At 42.8% G+C, this 22225-nt stretch overlaps 1 protein-coding gene across 4 annotated transcripts in view; it reads left to right on the top strand.

Annotated features, from left to right (window-relative positions):
- LOC139268732 (flavin-containing monooxygenase 5-like) overlaps window positions 1-22225 on the top strand; it is a 141965-nt gene that overhangs the window by 87784 nt on the left and 31956 nt on the right. For all 4 annotated transcript variants that reach the window (XM_070887362.1, XM_070887361.1, XM_070887360.1 and 1 more), the window contains 2 exons: window positions 14053-14190; window positions 17475-17663. In XM_070887362.1, the coding sequence (XP_070743463.1) occupies window positions 14059-14190; window positions 17475-17663 (321 nt within the window). In that variant the 5' untranslated portion in view covers window positions 14053-14058. The remainder of the gene's footprint in view (window positions 1-14052; window positions 14191-17474; window positions 17664-22225) is intronic.

The following is a 22225-nucleotide window of genomic DNA, read 5'->3' on the forward strand; positions in this document are numbered from 1 at the left end:
GTTTGAAACAAAAGGTCCCTTGCCAGTCAATCGTCCCTGACTGCTCCTGTTATTGCCCTTGAGTGCGCCATTAACAGGTGTTGATGGCCCCATTACTGGCCGCATTGTCACTTGCAATGGCATGAATCGCCATTCAGCTTGCCATTGTCTCTGTCGAACTCCCCCTCTGGGTTCGACTACATGTTGGGGCATGCCCGACTGCCCTTGTCTGCCTGGAGAACTGTGTGCTGCTTTAACAATGTTGAATCTCTGTCCCAACCATCCCTTAACACAGTACCTCTCGTCTGTTCTGCTAGTGGCCATGCTCGCGTGGTTTAAATCCCAGTTTCTTGTCGCCATTGATACGTCCTTACTATACAGTATAAATGCACACGGGGCCCATGCTTGAGAGAAGGTCAGTCTGTGACCTGTCCTTTATTCCATCGCACTCAAGTGCAGGAAGTGGGTGGAGCTTGCCCTTTTAGATCTGAAGGTCTAGGTTAGGAGTGTCTCCCACAAGTTCACCACCTAGTGGTCAGTGTTCTCACAGTGTACAACTTAGGTCAGATTATACATGGGTTACAATGCTGGTTGAATACATGACACTTTGTACTTTCAAACCTTCATTAGGAATTAACTCTTCGGTTAGTTAAAACAGTCCAATTACAAGATGTCTCCAGATTGTTGCCATAGAGATAGCAATTTCAAAACATGAAACATTCAAGGTTGCAAATTTTAATATGTCTCGTGTCTGGAATTAGAGACGTCCACATAATTTCCAATAACCAGAATTTCTTTGTGACAACAATGAAAGTCAGCTTTTCACAGTTTAATTGGTTAGTTAACCTCAATAATTTCAATTTAATTCAGTCTAATATTTTATTAACCAGACACAATACAGAACAGTTAAAATGATCAAAATAGCATGTACTTAGAAAAGCTCAGTAAATTGTTATATTTCTTCTAGTTATTTCTTCAGGCGCCTTTCTAAAAGACTGTAATATACTAAACATAACTGAAGAAAAACATTTTTTGTAACAATCTTATATGTTGAAAAAGAGGGCGGAACCACCATAGTTGCACGTTCGCACAGGCTTTTATAAGAGCCAGTACGCTGGAAACAGAAGAACTGTAATTTGTGACGCGAACTCTCGGTACTCGGAAGCCCCTCCACGAAAGATTGCAAGTCTGATCAACTTGAACAAGCCTTTGTGGAAAGACAAACAGGTTGTATTAATAGCTCGCCATTTAATATAATAGTGTAGAACAGTTATATAAAACAAATACGGTTATTAGTCAATCTATATTAAAGCTTGTTGTTTAAAGCCACTCGAGCCGGAATCTGAGCGGAGGTTATTGTCGCTGGACTAACAACCCTTAGTTACGACCGTAGCCACAGGGAAATCTGCTAATATGCTCTAAAGATATAGCACCGTTCATGACCTCAGAACATCTCAAAGTGCTTCATAGCCAATAAAATGTTGTCACTGTTATAATATAGGGAAACTCAGCAGGCAATTTCTGCACAGCAATCAGCAGTAAGAACAGTGACCAGATAATCAGTTTTAATGATGTTGGTTGGTATTACCTCTGTAAATACACTTTACTATTCAATTAAGAATTTGTACATTAACTTTTACTTGATTTTCTTTTTGAAACATCTAGAATCATAGAATCACACAGCATTAAAGGAGGCCATTCTTTGAAAGAGCTATCCAATTATTGTCACACCCCTGCCCTTTTCCCATAGCCCTGGAATTTTTCCCTTTTACAGGATAACCCCATCTCCAACCTTCCCTTTTTTCTCCAAAGTCCTTGAACGTGTTGTCGCCTCCCAAATCCATGCCCATCTTTCTAGGAACTTCAAGTTTGAACCCCTTCAATCTGGTTTCCGCATCTGCCAAAGTACTGAAACAGCTCTTGTCAAAGTCACAAATGACATCCTTTGTGACTGTGACATAGGTAAACTATCCCTCCTCGACCTGTCTGCAGCCTTTGACACAGTTGACCACTCCATCCTCCTCCAACACCTCTCCACCATCGTCCAGCTGGGTGGGACTGCACTCGCCTGGTTCCTTTCTTACCTATCTAATCGTAGCCAGAGAATCACCTGCAATGGCTTCTCTTCCCATTCCCGCATCGTTACCTCTGGTGTTCCCCAAGGATCTATCCTTGACCCCCTCCTCTTTCTCATTTATATGCTGCCCCTTGGTGACATCATCCGAAAACATGGTGTCAGTTTCCATATGTACGCTGACGACACCCAGCTCTACCTCACCACCACTTCTCTCAAAGCCTCCATGGTAGCTAAATTTTCAGACTGCTTGTCCGACATCCAGTACTGGATGAGCAGAATTTTTCTCCAATTCAATATTTGGAAGACCGAAGCCATTGTCTTTGGTTCCTGCCACAAACTGCGTTCCCCGTAACATCGACTCCATCCCTCCCTCAGCATCTGTCTGAGACTGAACCAGACTGTTCTCAACCTAGGTGTCATATTTGACTCTGAAATGAGATTCCGGCCACATATCCAAGGCATTACTAAAACCCTCTATTTCCACCTCCATATCATTGCCTGTCTCTGTCCCTGCCTCAGCTCATCTGCTGAAACCCTCATTCATGTCTTTGTTACATCTAGGCTTGACTACTCCAACATTCTACCCTACGTAAACGTGAGGCCATCCAAAACTTGGCAGCCCGTGTCCTAACTCACACCAAGTCTTGCTTACCCATCACGACTGCTCGCTGACCTACATTGGCTCTCGATTAAGCAACGCCTCGATTTCAAAATTATCATCCTTGTTTACAAATTCCTCCATGGCTTCGTCCCTCGCTATCTCTGCAATCTCCTTCAGCTTCACAACCATCGAAGATATCAGCGCTTCTCAAATTCTGGCCTCTTGAGTATCCCTGATTATAATCGCTCAACCATCGTTGGTCGTGCCTTCAGCTGCCTCGGCCCTAAGCTCTGGAACTCCCTCCCTGAACCTCTCCACCTCTCCACCTCTCTTTTCTCCTTCAAGATGCTTCTTAAAACCTACCTCTAATTTCTTCTTATCTGGCTCGGTGTCAAATTATTTTTTTGTCTTATAAACCCATGTGAAGTGCCTTGGGATGTTTTACTACGATAAAGGTGCTATATAAATACAAGTTGTTGTGTATATATCCAATTCCCTTTTGAAAGTTACTGTTGAATCGCTGCGTAAAAAAATTCTCCTCATTTCTCCTTTGGATCTTTTGCCAATTATCCTAAATCTGTGTGCCTCTGGTTACCGACCCTCCTGCCAATGGAAACCATTTCTCCCTATCTACTCTATCAATACCCTTCATTATTTTGAACACTTCTCTTAAATCTCCTCTGCTTTAAGGAGAACAATTCCAGCTTCTCTAGCCTTTCCACATAACTAAAGTCCCTCATCTCTGGTACCATTCTAGTATATCTCCTCTGTACTCTCTCCAAGGCTTTGACATTGTTCCTAAAGTGTGGTCTTCAGAATTGGACAGAATACTCCAGCTGAGGCCTAACCAATGATTATAAAGGGTCAACATAAGTCCTTGCTTTTGTACTCTGCCTTTGTTTATAAAGACAAGGATTACACACGCTTTTTTTTTTAAACAGGCTTTACAACTGGTTCTGTCACCTTCAATGTTTTGTGTATGTACTCCCCCGTGTCTCTCTGTTCATGCACTCCCTTTAAATTGGTACCATATAGTTTAATTGCCTCTATTCATTCTTTCTTCCAAAATGCCTCACTTCACAAGTCTCTGCAATTAATTGCATCTGCCCATTTCACCAGTCTGTTACGACCCGCTTCATTGTTTACTAAATTTCCGAGATTTGTGCCATGATTTCTGAGCCCTTTCATTGCATAAATTGTATTCTTCACTTCTACCAGTGTGAACTGTATACTGTTATATGAACAAATGTAAAATACTGCAGATGCTGGAAATCTGAAATAAAAACAGAAAATGCTGGAAATACTCAGCAGGTCAGGCAGTTTCTGTGGAGAAAGAAACAGAATTAACGTTACAAGTCGATGACCCTTCGTCAGAACCGGAAAAAGTTGGAGCTCTAACAGATTTTTAAGCAAGTGAAGGGGCAGGGAAAGGGGGAGTGGAAGAAAGAACAGAAAGGGAAGGACTGTGATAGGATGGAAGGCATGAGAGATTATAAGACAAAAGGGATGATGGTAATGGGAAAAAGTTTTTTATTAAAGCGCTGGATGAGGCGAAGGATGAAATGGAACTGCGGACCAGAACAGCTTTGAGACAGAGTGAGTCGGTGCTGCTGAAGAGAGAGGTTGAGAGTGTGCATGTGGCGACGCATAGCGTTGCGCGTGGATCTCCGGGTGTGGTGAGAACATCCTGAGATCCATTCTGTCTTTTAATCTCTCCTGCCTTCCACCCTGTCACAGACTGTCTCTTTTTGTTCTTTCCTCCTCTCCCCCTTTCCCTGCCCCTGCACTTGCTTAAAAACCTGTTACATGTCTAATCTTTTCCAGTTCTGACGAAGGGTCATCGACCTGAAACGTTAACTCCGTTTCTCTCTCCACACTATGACCTGACCTGCTGAGTATTTCCAGCATTTACTGTTGTATACAATGTAGCAATAGTATTGCATATTACAAAAAATGGCTGTGTGGTTGATAATGAAGAAGAAAGCTATAGATTGCAGGAAGATATCAATGAACTGGTCAGGTGGGTAGTATAGTGGCAAATGGAATTCAATCGCAGAAGGGTGAGGTAAGGCATTTGTAGAGGGCTAACAAGGCAAGGGATATACACATTAAATGGTAGTACACTGAGAAATGTAGAGCAACAAAGGGACCTTGGAGTGCATGTCTACAGATCTCAGAAGGTAGCAGGCCATGTAGATAAGGTGGTTAAGAAGGCATATGGAATGCTTGCCTTTATTAGCCGAGGCATGGAATACAAGAGCAGGGGGGTTATGCTTGAACTGTATAAAACACTAGTTAGGCCACAGCTAGAGTACTGCATACAATTCTGGTCACCACATTACAGCAAAGATGTGATTGCACTAGAGAGGGTACAGAGATTTACGAGGATGTTGCCTGGACTGGAGAATTTTAGCTATGAGGAAAGATTGGATAGGCTGGAGTTGTTTTCTTTGCAACAGAGGAGACTGAGGTGATGGTTCAGCCACCTAAGAACTCATGTTAAGAGTGGAAGCAAGTCCTCCTCGATTCCGAGGGACTGCCTATGATGATGATGTATAAAATTATGAGAGGCCTAGATAGAGTGGATAGGAAGGGCCTATTTCCCTTAGCAGTGGGGTTAACAAACAGGGGGCATTGATTTAAGTAATTGGCAGGAGGTTTAGAGTGAATTTGAGGGGGAATTTTTGCACCGAAAGGGTAGTGGGGGTTTGGAACTCACTGCCTGAAAGGGTGATGGAGGCAGAACCCCTCACCACATTTTAAAAGTGCTTGGATGTGCACTTGAAGTGCCATAACCTACAGGGCCATGGACCAAGAGCTAGAAAGTAGGATAGCTCTTTGTCGTCCGATGCAGACACAATGGTCCGAAATGAACTCCTTCCGTGCTGTAAATCTTTACCACTAAAACATGTTAAATTCTATACCATTAAAACATGTTAAAATCTGACAGTGGTGTACCATAGCTGTACTTTTTTCTTTTGATTTCTGTGTAAATTCTGGTTGGATCCTACTCTACTTAGTACACCGGGTGCTATAACCTTATGGTCTCTCTTTTTGGTGTTCATTCAGACACTTAAACTTTCCACGGAGCCAAATGTACCTTAAGCCGTTGACCTTTACATAATTGTTAAGCAACAAACTACAGTATTTGCCTCACTTGTAGCGAGATTCATTGCAATTCCAATCCTCCAGTTCAATTATTAAGTGGCTTCTTTCCAAGTCACATTCAAAATAAAACGAAAAACCAAGTTTACAATTTTGTCTTTGTTTAATAATTTGGAAAAATAAGCCGTAGATAATGATGACAATATGTTTGTAGCCACCAAACATACCCACAGCTGCAGAACTGCTGTCCTGAGATGGAATTGGCCTTCCCTGGCTTTTTAAAAATAATTATTCTCGTGATGTGGGTGTCTCTGGCATTTATTGCACTATGATTATACTGCATGAAGTGGGACAGAGGTTTGTAAGTTAAACTCAACATTCCTTCACTATTGAAGGAAACAAAACAAGTACATGATAGCCTGAGTGGAAAGGAGTGTGGAAGGCCTTAGATTTATTTCCTTGGGGGGGGGAGGGGGGTGATCTCTGCCCCAGAAAATATAGATTTTTTTTTGACACCTTATTGATGCATTTTGAAGTTTGCAATGAATTTGGGAAGTAGCGTTTTTTTTTAATATAAAAAGGAAGGACCAATTGCTCAAGTTATTGAAAACTGTTCCCTCTTTCCATTTAGAAATTAATTTGCTTAGTATTTTAAAATGTAATTCACTTAATAGCAAATGAGGGGTTCAAACCTAATCTTACTGAGTGTAACCAAAATGGAGCATTTTTGTCTGTGAGATTAATTGTTCAAATTATTTTCTTGCTCACAACGGCTCCAGGGGCAAAAAATCAAGCTTCCTTTATAGATAATGTCCAGCCATTTCAATGTACGTTTATCTCCGAACCCACACAAGTTGTCTGTACAAATATCAGTGGCACAATTAGTTAGGAATTGGATAAATACTGAAGGGGAAAAAAATTGTAGAGCGATGAGGAAGGAGTGGGGGAGTGGTGCAAGTTGAATATATATATAATTGGATATGTTAGAAATGTTCAAGTAGCTTAAGCTATCCATTTCAAATCTATTCACAGGAGCTTTAGGCTTGTTCCACAAACATTGTGTTTGAATACTGTGAATGACAGTTTGTTAATGTCTTTTGTTTAGACGTGTTTTTAGAAGGTTCTTGAACAGCTAGTTCAAATTAACTGCTGCAGCTCAATGAGTCAAGCCATCCTTGGAGGGGGCGGGGTTACTGGTTTTGATTGACTGCTGTGGAGATTTGGGCGAGACCATTAGAAGGGACCGGGTCAGTGATTATGAACATATAAAATTGACGGGCAGGAAAAGCCCAGTCGGTCCATTAAACCTGCGCCTCCCCCCATTGGCCAAAGCATCATGACTAAAGACTGCTTCCCTTCTTTGCTCCCCTCTCTTTACTACCATCACCACTCATCTTCCCCCTCAACCCCCTGCCCCTGCCCCCAAAGCAGCCACATACTCTACTGGGAGAGACAAAAAAACATAGAAAAACCCAGGAGCAGTAATGGAAAGAATGCTCTTGCAAATTCCACTCCTACCCACTCCGGCGATCAAAACCAGTCCAGGAGATCACAGAGACCAAGTGTTATTTATAACGTCACTTGACTTCTATATGATGCGATCCTGCTCCCTTTTAAAGACATAATTGCAGAATAATATATATTACATAACTGAAGGATAAAGCAAGAAATGTATAATGTGGTTGTCATCATCATCATCATCATCATAGGCAGTCCCTCGGAATCGAGGAAGACTTGCTTCCACTCTCAAAATGAATTCTTTGGTGGCTGAACAGTCCAATACGAGAAACACTGTCTGTCCCACCTGTGATAGGGACTGTCATTAAGGGAGAGGGTGGGTGGAACAGGTTTACCGCACGCTCTTTCCGCTGCCTGCGTTTGTTTTTTGCATGCTCTCGGCGATGAGACTCGAGGTGCTCAGCACCCTCCCGGATGCACTTCCTTCACCTAGGGTGGTCTTTGGCCAGGGACTCCCAGGTGTCGGTGGGGATGTTGCATTTTATCAAGGAGGCTTTGAGGGTGTCCTTGAAATGTTTCCTCTGCCCACCTTTGGCTCGTTTGCCATGAAGGAGTTCCGAGTCGAGTGCTTGCTTTGGGAGTCTTGTGTCAGGCATGCGAACAATGTGGCCTGCCCAGCGGAACTGATCTCCACCAGCCTACCCCCGCTGCACAGCACTGCCCCCCAGTCATCAAGATCCATGGTGCGGCCCTGGACAACGTGGACTATTTCCCATACCTTGGGAGCCTCTTATCAAATGTGGTTGTACTCTTCTGCTGGACAGCTCCTTGGCCATAAATTCCTATTCTGGGTGTGGCAAGATGGATGTTTGCCTGTGCTAAGTTTCAGTATTCGAATCAGCAGCATGGGGTTGAGTGCAAGACCTGGGAAATACTTGGCAGTGGAGAGCTATCAGCCCTTACTGGTGACAGAAATGATGTGGTTTTATCTTAAGCTTTGATGTGGTAGCTGTCTCTTTATTAACAATAATGACATGGTCTTCTGCTCAAAAGAGGAGTTGTCAGCTGAAAAACTTCAAAGGAGGCAGGTTGATATTTCTGAAAGGAGAGAGAAATGCAGTGCACGGTTGAACATTGTTTACTGAGCTTTGGCTCTGTGTGCTTGGAGTTGTGATTTTTTTTTAAATTGTCAATTTGAGGAGTTAGATAATAGATCATCCACTATAGATCTATAACTATTATTTTTCTTATATTATCAATTGACTAATAATTTGCTATTTTAGCATTTATTGGATACTATTTTAGTATCCAATAAATGCTTAACTTTATATGCGATCTGTTGTGATTCTCTACTCTGTGCAGAAACTGAAGCAGGATCTTGTAGAGGTTATAGATTGTCCGGTATCTAAGGGGTTCCCTCTTCGACAACCTGGACACATTGTCAGAGCTTGTATAGATCTCACGGCTAGGATAAATGCTCCCGAAGCGGAGGCGAGTTAGAACTCACCCATGAGAGTGATCTGAGAACTGACAGCCGGAATAATCTAGGGTAAAAAGGTTATGAAAGACCCAAAGATGTAATATGCCCGGTGTTACCAAGCAACCCTGGCACGTTGCTCGGAATAGAGGACTGGAGTACAGAGCTCTGCTCCAGAGGGAACTTGGTGACTGGAACATAAGAACTGGAGCAGGAGTAGGCCATTCGGCCCCTCGAACCTGTTCCGCCATTTAGTAAGATCATGGCTGATCTGCGTCAATTGCACTATCCCCATATGCCTTTATTCCCTTAATATCCAAAAACCTATCGATCTCTGTCGAGGGGCCGAATGGCCTACTCCTGCTCCTAATTCTTATGTTCTTATTAAATATACTCAATGACTGAGCCTTCACAGCCCTCCGGGGTCGAGAACTCCAAAGATTCACCACCCTCTGAGTGAAGAAGTTTCTCCTCATCTCATCCTAAATGGCTGACCTCTTATTGTGAGACTGACCCCTGGTTCCAGACTTCCCAGTCAGGGGAAACATCCTCCCTGCATCTACACTGTCAAGCCCTGTGAGCATTTTGTATGTTTCAATGCCTCATTCTTCTAAACCCTAGGAAATATAGGCCTAGTCTACTCAATTTCTCCTCATAGGACAATCCCACCCGTCCCAGGAATCAGTCTGGTGAATCTTTGTTGCACTCCCTCCATGGTAAATATATCCTTCCTTGGGTAAAGAGACCAAAACTGTACACAATACTCCAGGTGTGGTCTCACCAGGGCCCCATATAATTGCAGTAAGACGTCTTTATTCTTGTTGCTTATTCCTCATTGCTTGCTGTATCTGCATGTCAACGTTCTGCTGCGGAGGGTGTTTGGTGATGTGGGATAGAGGACTGGCATATATTGCTCTGTTGTAGGGGGAGTTTAGTGTCGAGCTAAATGGGCCGATTGGCCGCCTTCTGCACTGCCATTTCAGCGATTGATCATAAGCTGAACTGGAAGTATCTCGACTCTTCAACACATCCTCATTTTGTGGTCATTCTCTTTATTTCCCCACGTGCTGTCTTTGCTATCACTCTCCCCTTTCAATACACTGCTTTGTCTCAATAGTTTCCCCTCACTTCTGGTTGCTATTGCATTACATGGGGTGCAGCCTGAAGGAGGTTTTCCACCTGGACTCTTAAAACATGGCCTCATGAAATATTAATTTTAGTGTCTCCGGATTCTCGACACATTGTACGATTCATGACTTGCTAGCAAATACATATGAACAGCACAGATGGTGCCATTTGTAATGTATTATTACAGGATTTCCGAAATAGTGCCTTGTGTGTGTCATGTGGAGAAAAACAAACGATGCTTAGAACCAGTGCATGACACTGTATAGTTTCTGGTACTCTGTGACTTGCTTGGTTCACTCGTCAGTGAGAGGAGCACATCATGCTGGTCACATGACATGGATGACTGTGTTGCAGGCCTCTACGTAAATGCCATGTTTTTTTTAATTTGAGAGGCACACAGCACTTAATAAATGATAGTGTTCACTATACATTGCATGATCTGCAGTTTGCTGATGCATAAAGGCACAGGTAATAGGAGCAGCCTTGCATTGTGCTGTTGTAGGAAACACTATCCATTAAACAGATGTATCCTTGGACAACACCCTCACCAGTCACTAGTTGTATTAACTCATTGGGGGGAATTAAATTTTGACAAGCTTTCTACCCTGCTTTACTTCTGAAACCCCTCACTATCTAGCCCCAAATTGCACCATTGCTTACTTTAAATTTATGGCATTATGTACCTGCCCCACCCCCCCACCCCCAGGCTTTTGGGCATTTCTCTTCACTGTCATTTTACCTGTTCTCGTTTAAACTTCAGTCCATCCCCCATCGGCCCATTGTGGTGTTAATAAAGATGTTAACATCTCAGCAGTAGTATAACCTCTACACCGAGCTCAACCTTTGGTCCTTGGTCTAACAACAGAAAATGCTGGAAATACTCAGCAGGTCAGGCAGCATCTGTGAAGAGAGAAACCGAGTTAATGTTTCCAGTCGATGACCTTTCAGCAGAACTGGAAAAAGTTAGAGATGTAACAGGTTTTTAAGCAAGTGTAGGATCAGGGTAAGGGGGGAGGGAGGAAAGAACAAAAAGGGAAGGTCTGTGATAGGGTGGAAGGGAGAAGAGATTAAGAGACAAAAGGGATGATGGTGCAAGGCAAAAGGAGATGGTAATGGGATAAGTTGAGAAACAAAAGATGAGTCTCGATAGGGTGTAAATAAAAAAAATCATTAACAGCTGCCATGGGAAAGAAGAAAAAATAGAGTAAAAAATATTGGGACAGGGGTTACAGTTGAACTCGATGTGCTGTCTGGAAGGCTGTAAAGTGCCTAAACAAAAGATGAGGTGCTGTTCCTCAAGCTTATGTTGGGCTTCATTGAAACAGTGTAACAGACTGAGGACAGAGAGATCAGAGTGGGAGTAGAACGGAGAATTAAAATAACAGGCGACCAGAAGCTTGGGGTCACGCTTACAGACTGAATGGAGGTGTTCTGCAAAGTGGCCACCCAATCTGCGTTTGGTCTCCCCAATGTAGAGGAAACCTTGATATCAGCCAAATCCTATTATGCATTGGTTCCTCACCATGAAGCTGATGGTGGAGAGGCAAGGGATAAACATGCTAGGTAAAACTGGGACTGAATAAGAGGCAAGGAGTGACAGTGGGAGATTATTTAAGTGACCTTGTCACTTTGGCATGATATATTTGAACATCCCCAAAAGTTTTCAGTGCAGGGGAAGTTAGACATGTTTTTGTTCAAAGCATAGTGATGACCCGTTAAAGGGATGGCCAAAGGGTAGAAAGAAGAGTAAAAGTAGGTGGGTGTTGCTCTGATTGTGAACGTGTAACTGTTGATGTGACTTGGGGCCCAACATTGATCCCTGTCATGTTGCCCTTTGGTAATAATATTTACTCTTTGCTACAACAAACAAGTGCACAACATGGACTCTGTTATGTTGACTCCAAGGATAAAGATCCTATGGTTTTGGGCGCCAGTTAATCAAGCTCACGACAACAAATCATCTTTAACAGCTTCATTAACAGCTCTGCAACATCAAAGTACAGAAACAATGGCCCGGAATTTGCGGTTGGAAAGATGGCGAAATAGTCAGCATTCACCGTTGTTGCTGTGAAACTGACTGCGACTTCTGGAGTTCGCACATGCGCAGTTAAACACAGAAACCCACAAGTTGCTGTTGGTGATTCCACGCTCCGCCATACGGTGCAATGGTTTAGTCTTCGCAGGTGGAAATCTTATGATGTGAACATCTAGTTTTTATGCTCTAATCTCACTGTAAACCCCCCCAAAAAGATAAGCCTTGTTCAATGAGGCTTTTAACGGCGTACTAAGTCATAATTACTGCTGAACAACCTCTCTGGCCCTGAAAAACAAATTTTGTATTTCTAAAATGTCACATTTCTCCATGATAAAGTTCCCATAGATTTTTTAAATAATTAAAAAAAAATTAAGTTTGATATTTCAACTTCTACCTTAATTCCATATATATATCCAATCTTTATTCGCTCTTTGTAAAATGATTAAAAAGTGAAAGATAATCAGTGCTTTTACTTCCTGGTTTCCTGTCTGAGTATTCTTCATTGTGATTGGCTGCTTAACCAGCTTGATGACATTCCTGTTTCTGGATGCCAGAGATTCCCTAGAGTTGGTACCAGAATTAAACTAATATCGGGAAAGGTGAAATCGTGCCACAGAGATCGCTTGATCTTTGTGGGTAGCTTTCTTTGAAGTTAGCGGCGAGCAATGTCGCTTCAGCACTGACTGCAAAATCTGGGCCAATATCCGGAGAACAGAGATAATACCTACAGCATGCCTTCGATGTTCCTTCCCAGTTCTGTTCAACAATTGACTGCTATCCTCACTATATTTATACTTGGCTCCAGTTATTATTATTGGTCTAATCTTGCTCAAGGGTACACCTATGCCTCGGTTCAGATTGGTGATCTTGGACAAAGAAAATCTGTTTTTGTGCTTTTCATTATTATTGCAAACTCAGGTACTACTATTTTTGTAGACACCAATAATGAAGTACCCCCTTATTAAAGTGTGGGGCGGGGGGGGGGGTGCGGGGGCACACTCCAAAAACTTTTCAAGTGTCCTTTTTTTTTGAGGGCACTAAAATACAAATTATACAAGTGCCCCCTGGCTAAAGGGGGTGGGGGCACTAAAACCGACAACTTAAACAAATTAAACTTTAGACATTAAAATCAAATTAAAATTTGGTTGCCGAGGGTGGTGATGCACTCCAGTCCCTCCAGCGCCCACCTCTCGACTCGGGTACAATATTTCCAAGAAAGTACACCTATTTCATGTCCCATGTCTACACAATTAAGACATATTTGACTTGAGTGATTACTTTACACAGGCCCAGCCCAACTAAGAGAGCTGGTAGCCTGCAAAGTAAAGACACATCCTGAGCTAGGTAGATTGCTCACGCAAGCATAACCTATTTGAGAATGCTCTCGCCTGCAATTGTAGCAAAGGTCACCTTTAGTTCCAAAGTTCAGTAGCCACCACCTTGGGCAGGCATGTATAACAGTAACGCAGCGTTACTTGTCTGGTTACCAAAATCACAACCAGTTTACAATTAGAAACATATTATTACATTATTACTGATGCATAGCATCGATAAGCATTCATGCTATCCTGGGGCCAGTTTATGGATGGTATTGCTACACAACATTCCATGTTTCACATCTCACTGACTGTGGTGTCAGTCGGTCAATGGAACATCTGCTCATCTGCGTACATTACGGACTGTGAGTTTCCGCTTGGTTGCACTGTTTTTTAACGCAATTCCCTTGATATCGCCATCACCAGCGCAGAAGATTGCAGAATTTTAAGTGCAAATTGCATTCAACGAAATTCAAGTTTACTCTAGTTTTAAAAACATTGCGTTAGAAGCAAGCCACGCCCCCAGGGTGAATTAATCATCATTGGGAATTTCTGCTAATTACGTCTGTTTGTGGGCCTTCGAGGAGGCTCCAAAGATTAAGCTAATCTTTTGGGTGCAAGGACACCAATAGGTACATTTTGAAAGGCTTTGAATGAATTCTTTTTTTCTCATTTTTGAAGGAACTGATTACTGTTACCCAATCTAACGAGAAAATAGCTTTGCATATTTTCTAAAAATAATTTTCAGTCTTTTAAAATCGGGTTACTCACAGGTGGTGATTGATTATAAGTAGAACTTGTTAAATATTGGTGTCTCAAGTTATGGATCCTTACGGTATGAAATGATCTCGAGCTGGTGGATTGATTTTTTCTTAGGTGAAAATGACAAAGCGAGTCGCCATCATTGGGGCTGGTGCCAGTGGCCTAACTAGTATAAAGTGCTGTTTGGATGAAGACTTGGAGCCTGTCTGCTTTGAGAGGAGCAATGACTTTGGAGGGCTCTGGAATTTTCAGGTATGTCCTGGTTTCTGGTTTATAGGGTTTCATCTAGTGTGAGCAAAAGTCAGTGTTCCAACCCCAGTCCCTGCTGCCCTCGCCATGGTGCTTCATTCAATTCAAAGTGGGTCTGACACATAAAATAAGAATACTGTATAATATGTATATAGAATTGTCCCCCATCCCTCCCTCCCCCTAGCATGGTGCTTCATTTATCTGAAAAGGGGTAGAATTCCAGGATTGTGTTACACTCACTTTTATATTGCAGCACGGGGCCCACTGCGATATCCGTGCAGCAGAGCTGGTCTCCTGTCTTGGATAACCCCCTTGCCTCTGGACCAAGACCTGTCAAGCCTGTGTGGTGGCTGGTCTGCAACGGCCATCACACATTTAAAAAAATCCACACGCTGGCATCTTCTACCCTTCAATATGTAGTTCGGGACCTGGAATATCTGGCCCTTCATTTGAAACACCTGTGAACTCATCCTTTTTTGGTGTGGAAGCAAGTCACCCTCAATACGAGGGACCACCTATGATGATATTCCAGCAGTATAGCTCCTGATTCCAATAATGATCTAACTCTGAAGTTCAGTCGTACAAAGGGAGGCTTTCTGGCACTGTTTGGGTTTAACACTGCATGGCGTGTAACTCCAGTGAGGTGTCGAGCAACGTTTAATAGTGCACAAGGGATCCATAAGGCTTCCTGAACACTTTGTACACAGAAGCAGAGTTTTCTAAATGTTTGATAAATCGTGCACTTCTGCCCCTGCTCTCAAAATATTTAAACATTTACAGGCCATGAACAGAGCGTGCATATTTGTGTAAGCAGTGCTCTCTCATGGTGGGTCCAGAGTCTGCAGTATAAATCTGTTGTTGCAGCCTGTGAGACACTCTCTGATCGCAGACCAGTATTGCAGTATAACCCTAGCCTCAAACAGAGACATCTCAGTGAATACAGGTGACACCATTCTGTGAGCAGTCAATAGGTCATGTTCCACTAGTACGGTAACATGGGCATTGTCAAGAATTTCCTTTTTCTCCCCTCCCCAAAAGTGGAACGCTCCAAAATTGTGTAGTCTGATTTAAAGCCCAACCAAGAACCAGCAAACATCATCGTAACTGGATCATGCAATTAGGAGAAAAATAGATGCTTTCTCCTTCCAAAAAAAGAATCATTGATGCCAAATGAATCCCCTCTGAAAATTCTTCTTTCAGTGCTTTCAAGTTCTGACTGCCTCAAATATGTGTTCAGCTCTTGTCGAGGGTAAATCTTGGCTATGGATAAGAAATTGCCTCAAGGGTAGAAAACGGTGGGTACTTGTTACATAGAATGCAGCACAGGAATAGGTCATTCGGCCCAGCCTCCTCCTACTCTACTTCATCGAACCTTATCAGCATAACCTATTCCTTAATCCCTCATGTACTTATCTAGCTTCCCCTTAATGCATCTATGCCAGTCACCTTAACCACTCCATGTGGTAGCAAGTGTTCCACACTCTAACCACTCTCTGGTTAAAGAAGTTTCTCCTGAATTCCTTACTGCATTTTTATGAAAATCTTACATTTATTTATTGGAGGCGTTGCATCAAGGTGGGGGGAAGTACTGAGTGGGATACACCAGGGATCAGTGTTGGGACCATCCATGTGCTTTCTGACCTACATTGGCTCCCAGTTAAACAACGCCTTGATTTCAGAATTCTCATCGTGCTTATAAATCATTTCATGGCCTTGCCCCTCCCTATCACTGTAATCTTTTTCAGCCTCACAACGCCACAAGATGTCGATGCTCCTCAAATTCTGCCTTCTTGAACATCCCACATTATAACTGCTCAACCATCGGTGGCCGTGCCTCAACTGTTTGGGCCCTAAGCTCTGGAACTCCCTCCCTAAACCTCTCCGCCTCTCTACCTCTCTTTCCTCCTTTAAGACGCTCCTTAAAACCTACATCTTTAACCAAGCTTTTGGTCATCTGCCTTAATTTTTTCTTTTGTATCAAATTTTTTCTTTTGTGTCACATTTATCTGTTTTGTCTTGTTAACACTACTGTGAAGCGCCTTGGGACGTTTTACTACATTAAAGGCGCGATATCAATAAAAGTTATTATTAATATTATTTACAACACTGGATTTGACCCAGTGCAAATTGGTCACGTTTGTAGCTGATACCAATTTACGAGACAGATCAGATTTGGAAAAAATATGTGAGTGAACAGAACAATGGCAGATGAAGTTTAATATGATATATAAAAGTATTGCACGTAAAAAGGAAAAATGGCTAACACACCCACTCCAGGGTGTTGAAATGACTAAGAATGAAGTTGAAAAAGACCGTGGTGCCTCAGTAGACAAAATTACATTGAATGTACAGCACACAACAGCTGATTCAGCCCATCTGGTCTATGTCGGTATTTATGCTCCACACGAGCCTCCTCCCACCCCTTTTCATCTAACCCCATCAGCGCATCCTTCTATTTCATTCTCCCTCATGTGTTTATCTTGCTTCCCCTTAAAAGTATCTGTGCTAGTCACCTTAACTGCTCCTTGTAATGAGTTCCTCATTCTAACCACTCTCTGGGTAAAGAAGGTTCTCCTGAATTTCCTGTTGAATTTAATCGTGGGTGTCTTATATTTATGGCCCATAGTTTTGGTTCCCCCCCCACCACCTCCCACCCCACCACCACAAGTGGGAACTTCCTCTCTAAGTCTACCCTATCAAATCTCTTCACAATCCCAAAGACTTCTATCAAGTCTCCACTCAGCATTCACTTTTCTAGACATGCTCAACATGTCCAACTATTGCTGAACAACTATCAATAAAGCAAATCAAATGATGAACTATAAAGACAATGCAATAGAAGACAAGTCACAGGAAGTTGTGATTTCAACTCTATTGTGTTTGTCACAGACCACACCTTGAATACTCTGATCACTGACACAAAGTGATTGGAGCATTGGAACCAGAACAGAGCAGAGCCTGAAGGCTGATGCCTGGTGTTAGAGTTATGAGGAAAGTCTGTAGATGCTTGGGTTTTTCCACCCTTGAAAGGAGGCATCTCAGAGGTGAACTTATCAAGGCATGTAATACAGTAAACAGTGCGGGGGGAGGAACTGTAAATTGAATTGCGAGTATGACAAAAAGCCACAGGTTTCAAACTAGTAATAGGCCAATTTAGAACTGATATCAGGAAGTTCTTCCTCACAAAAATTCAAGTTAAGGGGGAAATGTGTAGAATATTAATGTTCATGCTTTGTATAAAATGCAGCAGAAATCACCTCAGAATTATTTTTACATTTTTTGTTCAGGAAAAAGTAAATGATGGCAGACCGGGTATCTATAAATCATTGATCATCAACACCTGCAAGGAGATGATGTGCTACAGTGATTTTCCAATTCCTGACAATTACCCGAACTACATGCATAACTCTAGGATTCTGGAGTACTTTCGCCTTTACGCCAAGCACTTTGATCTGGTGAAGTACATACGATTTAAGGTAAGATTTAGATCTGCTTTACCCAAATTGCAGCGTCTGTCACATTGGAACTGATTTTCCTTGGGGACACTGATGAAATTGTTCGCTTTGGGAGCAGCACATCAATGACTCGATCGTGCACCTGTGCACAGTTGTTTGCCTACAGACGGCCCCAATGCCAGTCTGGAATCACCCTGTGGCACCAAATTTGCAGGCAGTGGGGAGCCAGGCGAGCGGTAATGTGATAAATGTAAGATTCAGGTCTGCTTGCAGCATATGGATTAATGCTGCAACAGCTACCTTTGTAAAATGAAGCTTCCACAGGCACCTCTGCTCAGCCAGATGCAAGTAGGAATGTTTCTGCCTGTGTGCTTTTGGTGTGGGATATGAACAGGTAGGTTCCATGTACTTGTGGTGTAACCTTACCAGTCTGCCCTCCCTGCGTTGCTTCTCCTGTACAAAGACAGGCATAAAAGAGCGGAAAGCCTGAGAAAAAAAATGAAAAGATATATTTAATGTCTATATATTGGGCCTGAAAATCGCACTCCCCACGGGGTCCCCGCAAGTTCAGGGCTTACGTATGCGAAGCACATGTTCCCAAATCATCTGGTCACTTTAATCTGGTCTCTGTGTAAGATATCCCTTTGTTCTATATCCTTTTGCCTGAATTGGGATCCACTGTGGTGACGGCATGCTTACTTCCTGTTCTGTCTTCAATACCAGACGAAGAGTAAATCCTATCTTTGCAGAATTGCGGTGTTTATTTTGAAAACAGGAATAAAGTCAGTAAGGTGTTTACAGATAATGTGATTTTTCTTTTTGCTGTCAATCAAGATTCATATTCCTTGCTGTTGCATATGGTGAATTCCCAGAGATTGTGAATCACATTATCTGTAAACACTTTGCTGACTTTATTCCTGTTTTCAAAATAAACACCGCAATTCTGCAAAGATAGGATTTACTCTTCGTCTGGTATTGAAGGCAGAACAGGTAGTAAGCATGCCGTCACCACAGTGGATCCCAATTCAGGCAAAAGTATGTGGAACAAAAAGGGATTGTGAATGCTGCTTTCCTGAGTTACTGATCCTAGCTAGGAAATTAGGGAGTCACTGAGCAGTGAAAGGAAGGATGAAAAATAGCTAGTCATCCCACACAGCTATCTCAGCTTCTGGGCCCAGAAAGGTGCAGGTAGGTGTTGTTGTATTTTATCGTCTCTTAAACACTCTTAGTTCAACTTAACTGTATATTTATTTGGGAGATTTCAGACAGCCATATGGAGCTTAAGATGGCGTTCCTTCCCAGACCCTCTCTCTCAAATACAGCTCCCTTTACCTCCTAGCTAGAGGGCTCTATACATTATCTCGTTACACCTTTCCTAAGAAACAAAAATGAATTAAAGTTAGCTTCAATATAAATGGGTAGTTAACTTCTTATGAATACATGTATTAAACAACTAGAAGTTTAACAACAAAATTCTTGTCTCATTAATTCTTTATCCAAGTGTTCAGTGTCCATGATTTCTTATTTCCGTACGTAGTGTTCCAGGTATGTTGGTGTTGTGCAGATTCTGTTGCTTCGCCTCCAACTGGTTGTTTCACTGGTATTCTGTGCACTGATCGCTTTAGTCCCTTTATCAGTGCTCTGAGGGGAATTATCAGGCAACATATCCCTGTTTTCACATGTTGTTGTTGAAGTGCAATTTTGCATATTAGTTGGCTGTGTAGTCAGCGGATCTTGTGTGGGTTTCATTGAGTTCTCTGGAGTTTCGATGAATGTCTCGGCGCTCTTTCTCAGCTGTTTCCTATTTCTGCGATACGGCCATCTTCTGTAATGACCTGATATGATCGAATGCCAACTTGTTTCTGAACCTGTTGCGGAAGGACGAACCCAAGACCCTTGCTCGAAGCATCTTCTTGTCCTTCAATTGCAAGTATGTGGTCAAAGTACCTGAGCACCGGAGAATCTGTCACGCGTTGTTTGATAGCTTCAAACGCTTTGTCTTGTTCTTCAGTCCATTTCCAGACCATGTCTTTGAATAAGCCGTCGCAGAGGCTCGCTGAGATCTGAAAGATCTGGCAAGAATATTGCGAGGTACTTTGTCATGCCAACAAATCATTGTATATCAACAACATCCTGCGGTTTCTGCATTTCGTTGATTGCGACCACATTGCTTGGGTCGGCTTTGAGTCCATCACTATAGAAACATAGAAAATAGGTGCAGGAATAGGCCATTCGGCCCTTCTAGCCTGCACCGCCATTCAGTGAGTTCATGGCTGAACATGAAACTTCAGTACCCCATTCCTGCTTTCTCACCATACCCCTTGATCCCCTTAGTAGTAAGGACTACATCTAACTCTTTTTTGAATATATTTAGTGAATTGGCCTCAACAACTTTCTGTGGTAGAGAATTCCACAGTTTCACCACTCTCTGGGTGAAGAAGTTCCTCCTCATCTCGGTCCTAAATGGCTTACCCCTTATCCTTAGACTGTGACCCCTGGTTCTGGACTTCCCCAACATTGGGAACATTCTTCCTGCATCTAACCTGTCTAAACCCATCAGAATTTTAAACGTTTCTATGAGGTCCCCTCTCATTCTTCTGAACTCCAGTGAATACAAGCCCAGTTGGTCCAGTCTTTCTTGATAGGTCAGTCCCGTCATCCCGGGAATCAGTCTGGTGAACCTTCGCTGCACTCCCTCAATAGCAAGAATGTCCTTCCTCAGGTTAGGAGACCAAAACTGTACACAATACTCCAGGTGTGGCCTCACCAATGCCCTGTACAACTGTAGCAACACCTCCCTGCCCCTGTACTCAAATCCACTCGCTATGAAGGCCAACATGCCATTTGCTTTCTTAACCGCCTGCTGTACCTGCATGCCAACCTTCAATGACTGATGTACCATGACACAAAGGTCTCGTTGCACCTCCCCTTTTCCTAATCTGTCACCATTCAGATAATAGTCTGTCTCTTTGTTTTTAACCACCAAAGTGGATAACCTCACATTTATCCACATTATACTTCATCTGCCATGCATTTGCCCACTCACCTAACCTATCCAAGTCGCTCTGCAGCCTCATAGCATCCTCCTCGCAGCTCACACTGCCACCTAACTTAGTGTCATCCGCAAATTTGGAGATACTACATTTAATCCCCTCGTCTAAATCATTAATGTACAGTGTAAACAGCTGGGGCCCCAGCACAGAACCTTGCGGTACCCCACTAGTCATCGCCTGCCATTCTGAAAAGTCCCCATTTACTCCTACTCTTTGCTTCCTGTCTGCCAACCAGTTCTCAATCCATGTCAGCACACTACCCCCAATCCCATGTGCTTTAACTTTGCACATTAATCTCTTGTGTGGGACCTTGTCGAAAGCCTTCTGAAAGTCCAAATATACCACATCAACTGGTTCTCCCTTGTCCACTCTACTGGAAACATCCTCAAAAAATTCTAGAAGATTTGTCAAGCATGATTTCCTTTTCACAAATCCATGTTGACTTGGATCTATCATGTCACCTCTTTCCAAATGCACTGCTATGACATCCTTAATAATTGATTCCATCATCTTACCCACTACCGATGTCAGGCTTACCGGTCTATAATTCCCTGTTTTCTCTCTCCCTCCTTTTTTAAAAAGTGGGGTTACATTGGCTACCCTCCACGCGATAGGAACTGATCCAGAGTCAATGGAATGTTGGAAAATGACTGTCAATGCATCCGCTATTTCCAAGGCCACCTCCTTAAGTACTCTGGGATGCAGTCCATCAGGCCCTGGGAATTTATGGGCCTTCAATCCCATTAATTTCCCCAACATAATTTCCCGACTAATAAGGATTTCCCTTAGTTCCTCCTCCTTACTAGACCCTCTGACCCCTCTTATATCCGGACGGTTGTTAATGAATACCGAACCAAAGTACTTGTTCAATTGGTCCGCCATTTCTTTGTTCCCCGTTATGACGTCCCCTGATTCTGACTGCAGGGGATCTACGTTTGTCTTTACTAACCTTTTTCTCTTTACATATCTATAGAAACTTTTGCAATCCGTCTTAATGTTCCCTGCAAGCTTCTTCTCGTACTCCATTTTCCCTGCCCTAATCAAACCCTTTGTCCTCCTCTGCTGAGTTCTAAATTTCTCCCAGTCTCCGGGTTCATTGCTATTTCTGGCCAATTTGTATGCCACTTCCTTGGCTTTAATACTATCCCTGATTTCCCTTGATAGCCACGGTTGATCCACCTTCCCTTTTTTATTTTTACGACAGACAGGAATGTACAATTGTTGTAGTTCATCCATGCGGTCTCTAAATGTCTGCCATTGCCCATCCACAGTCAACCCCTTAAGTATCATTCGCCAATCAATCCTAGCTAATTCACGCCTCATACCTTCAAAGTTACCCTTCTTTAAGTTCTGGACCATGGTCTCTGAATTAACTGTTTCATTCTCCATCCTAATGCAGAATTCCACCATATTATGGTCACTCTTCCCCAAGGGGCCTCGCACAATGGTATTGCTAATTAATCCTCTCTCATTACACAACACCCAGTCTAAGATGGCCTCCCCTCTAGTTGGTTCCTCGACATATTGGTC

Source organism: Pristiophorus japonicus, chromosome 8 (genome assembly GCF_044704955.1).
Source record: "Pristiophorus japonicus isolate sPriJap1 chromosome 8, sPriJap1.hap1, whole genome shotgun sequence".
Taxonomy (NCBI): Eukaryota; Metazoa; Chordata; class Chondrichthyes; family Pristiophoridae; genus Pristiophorus; species Pristiophorus japonicus.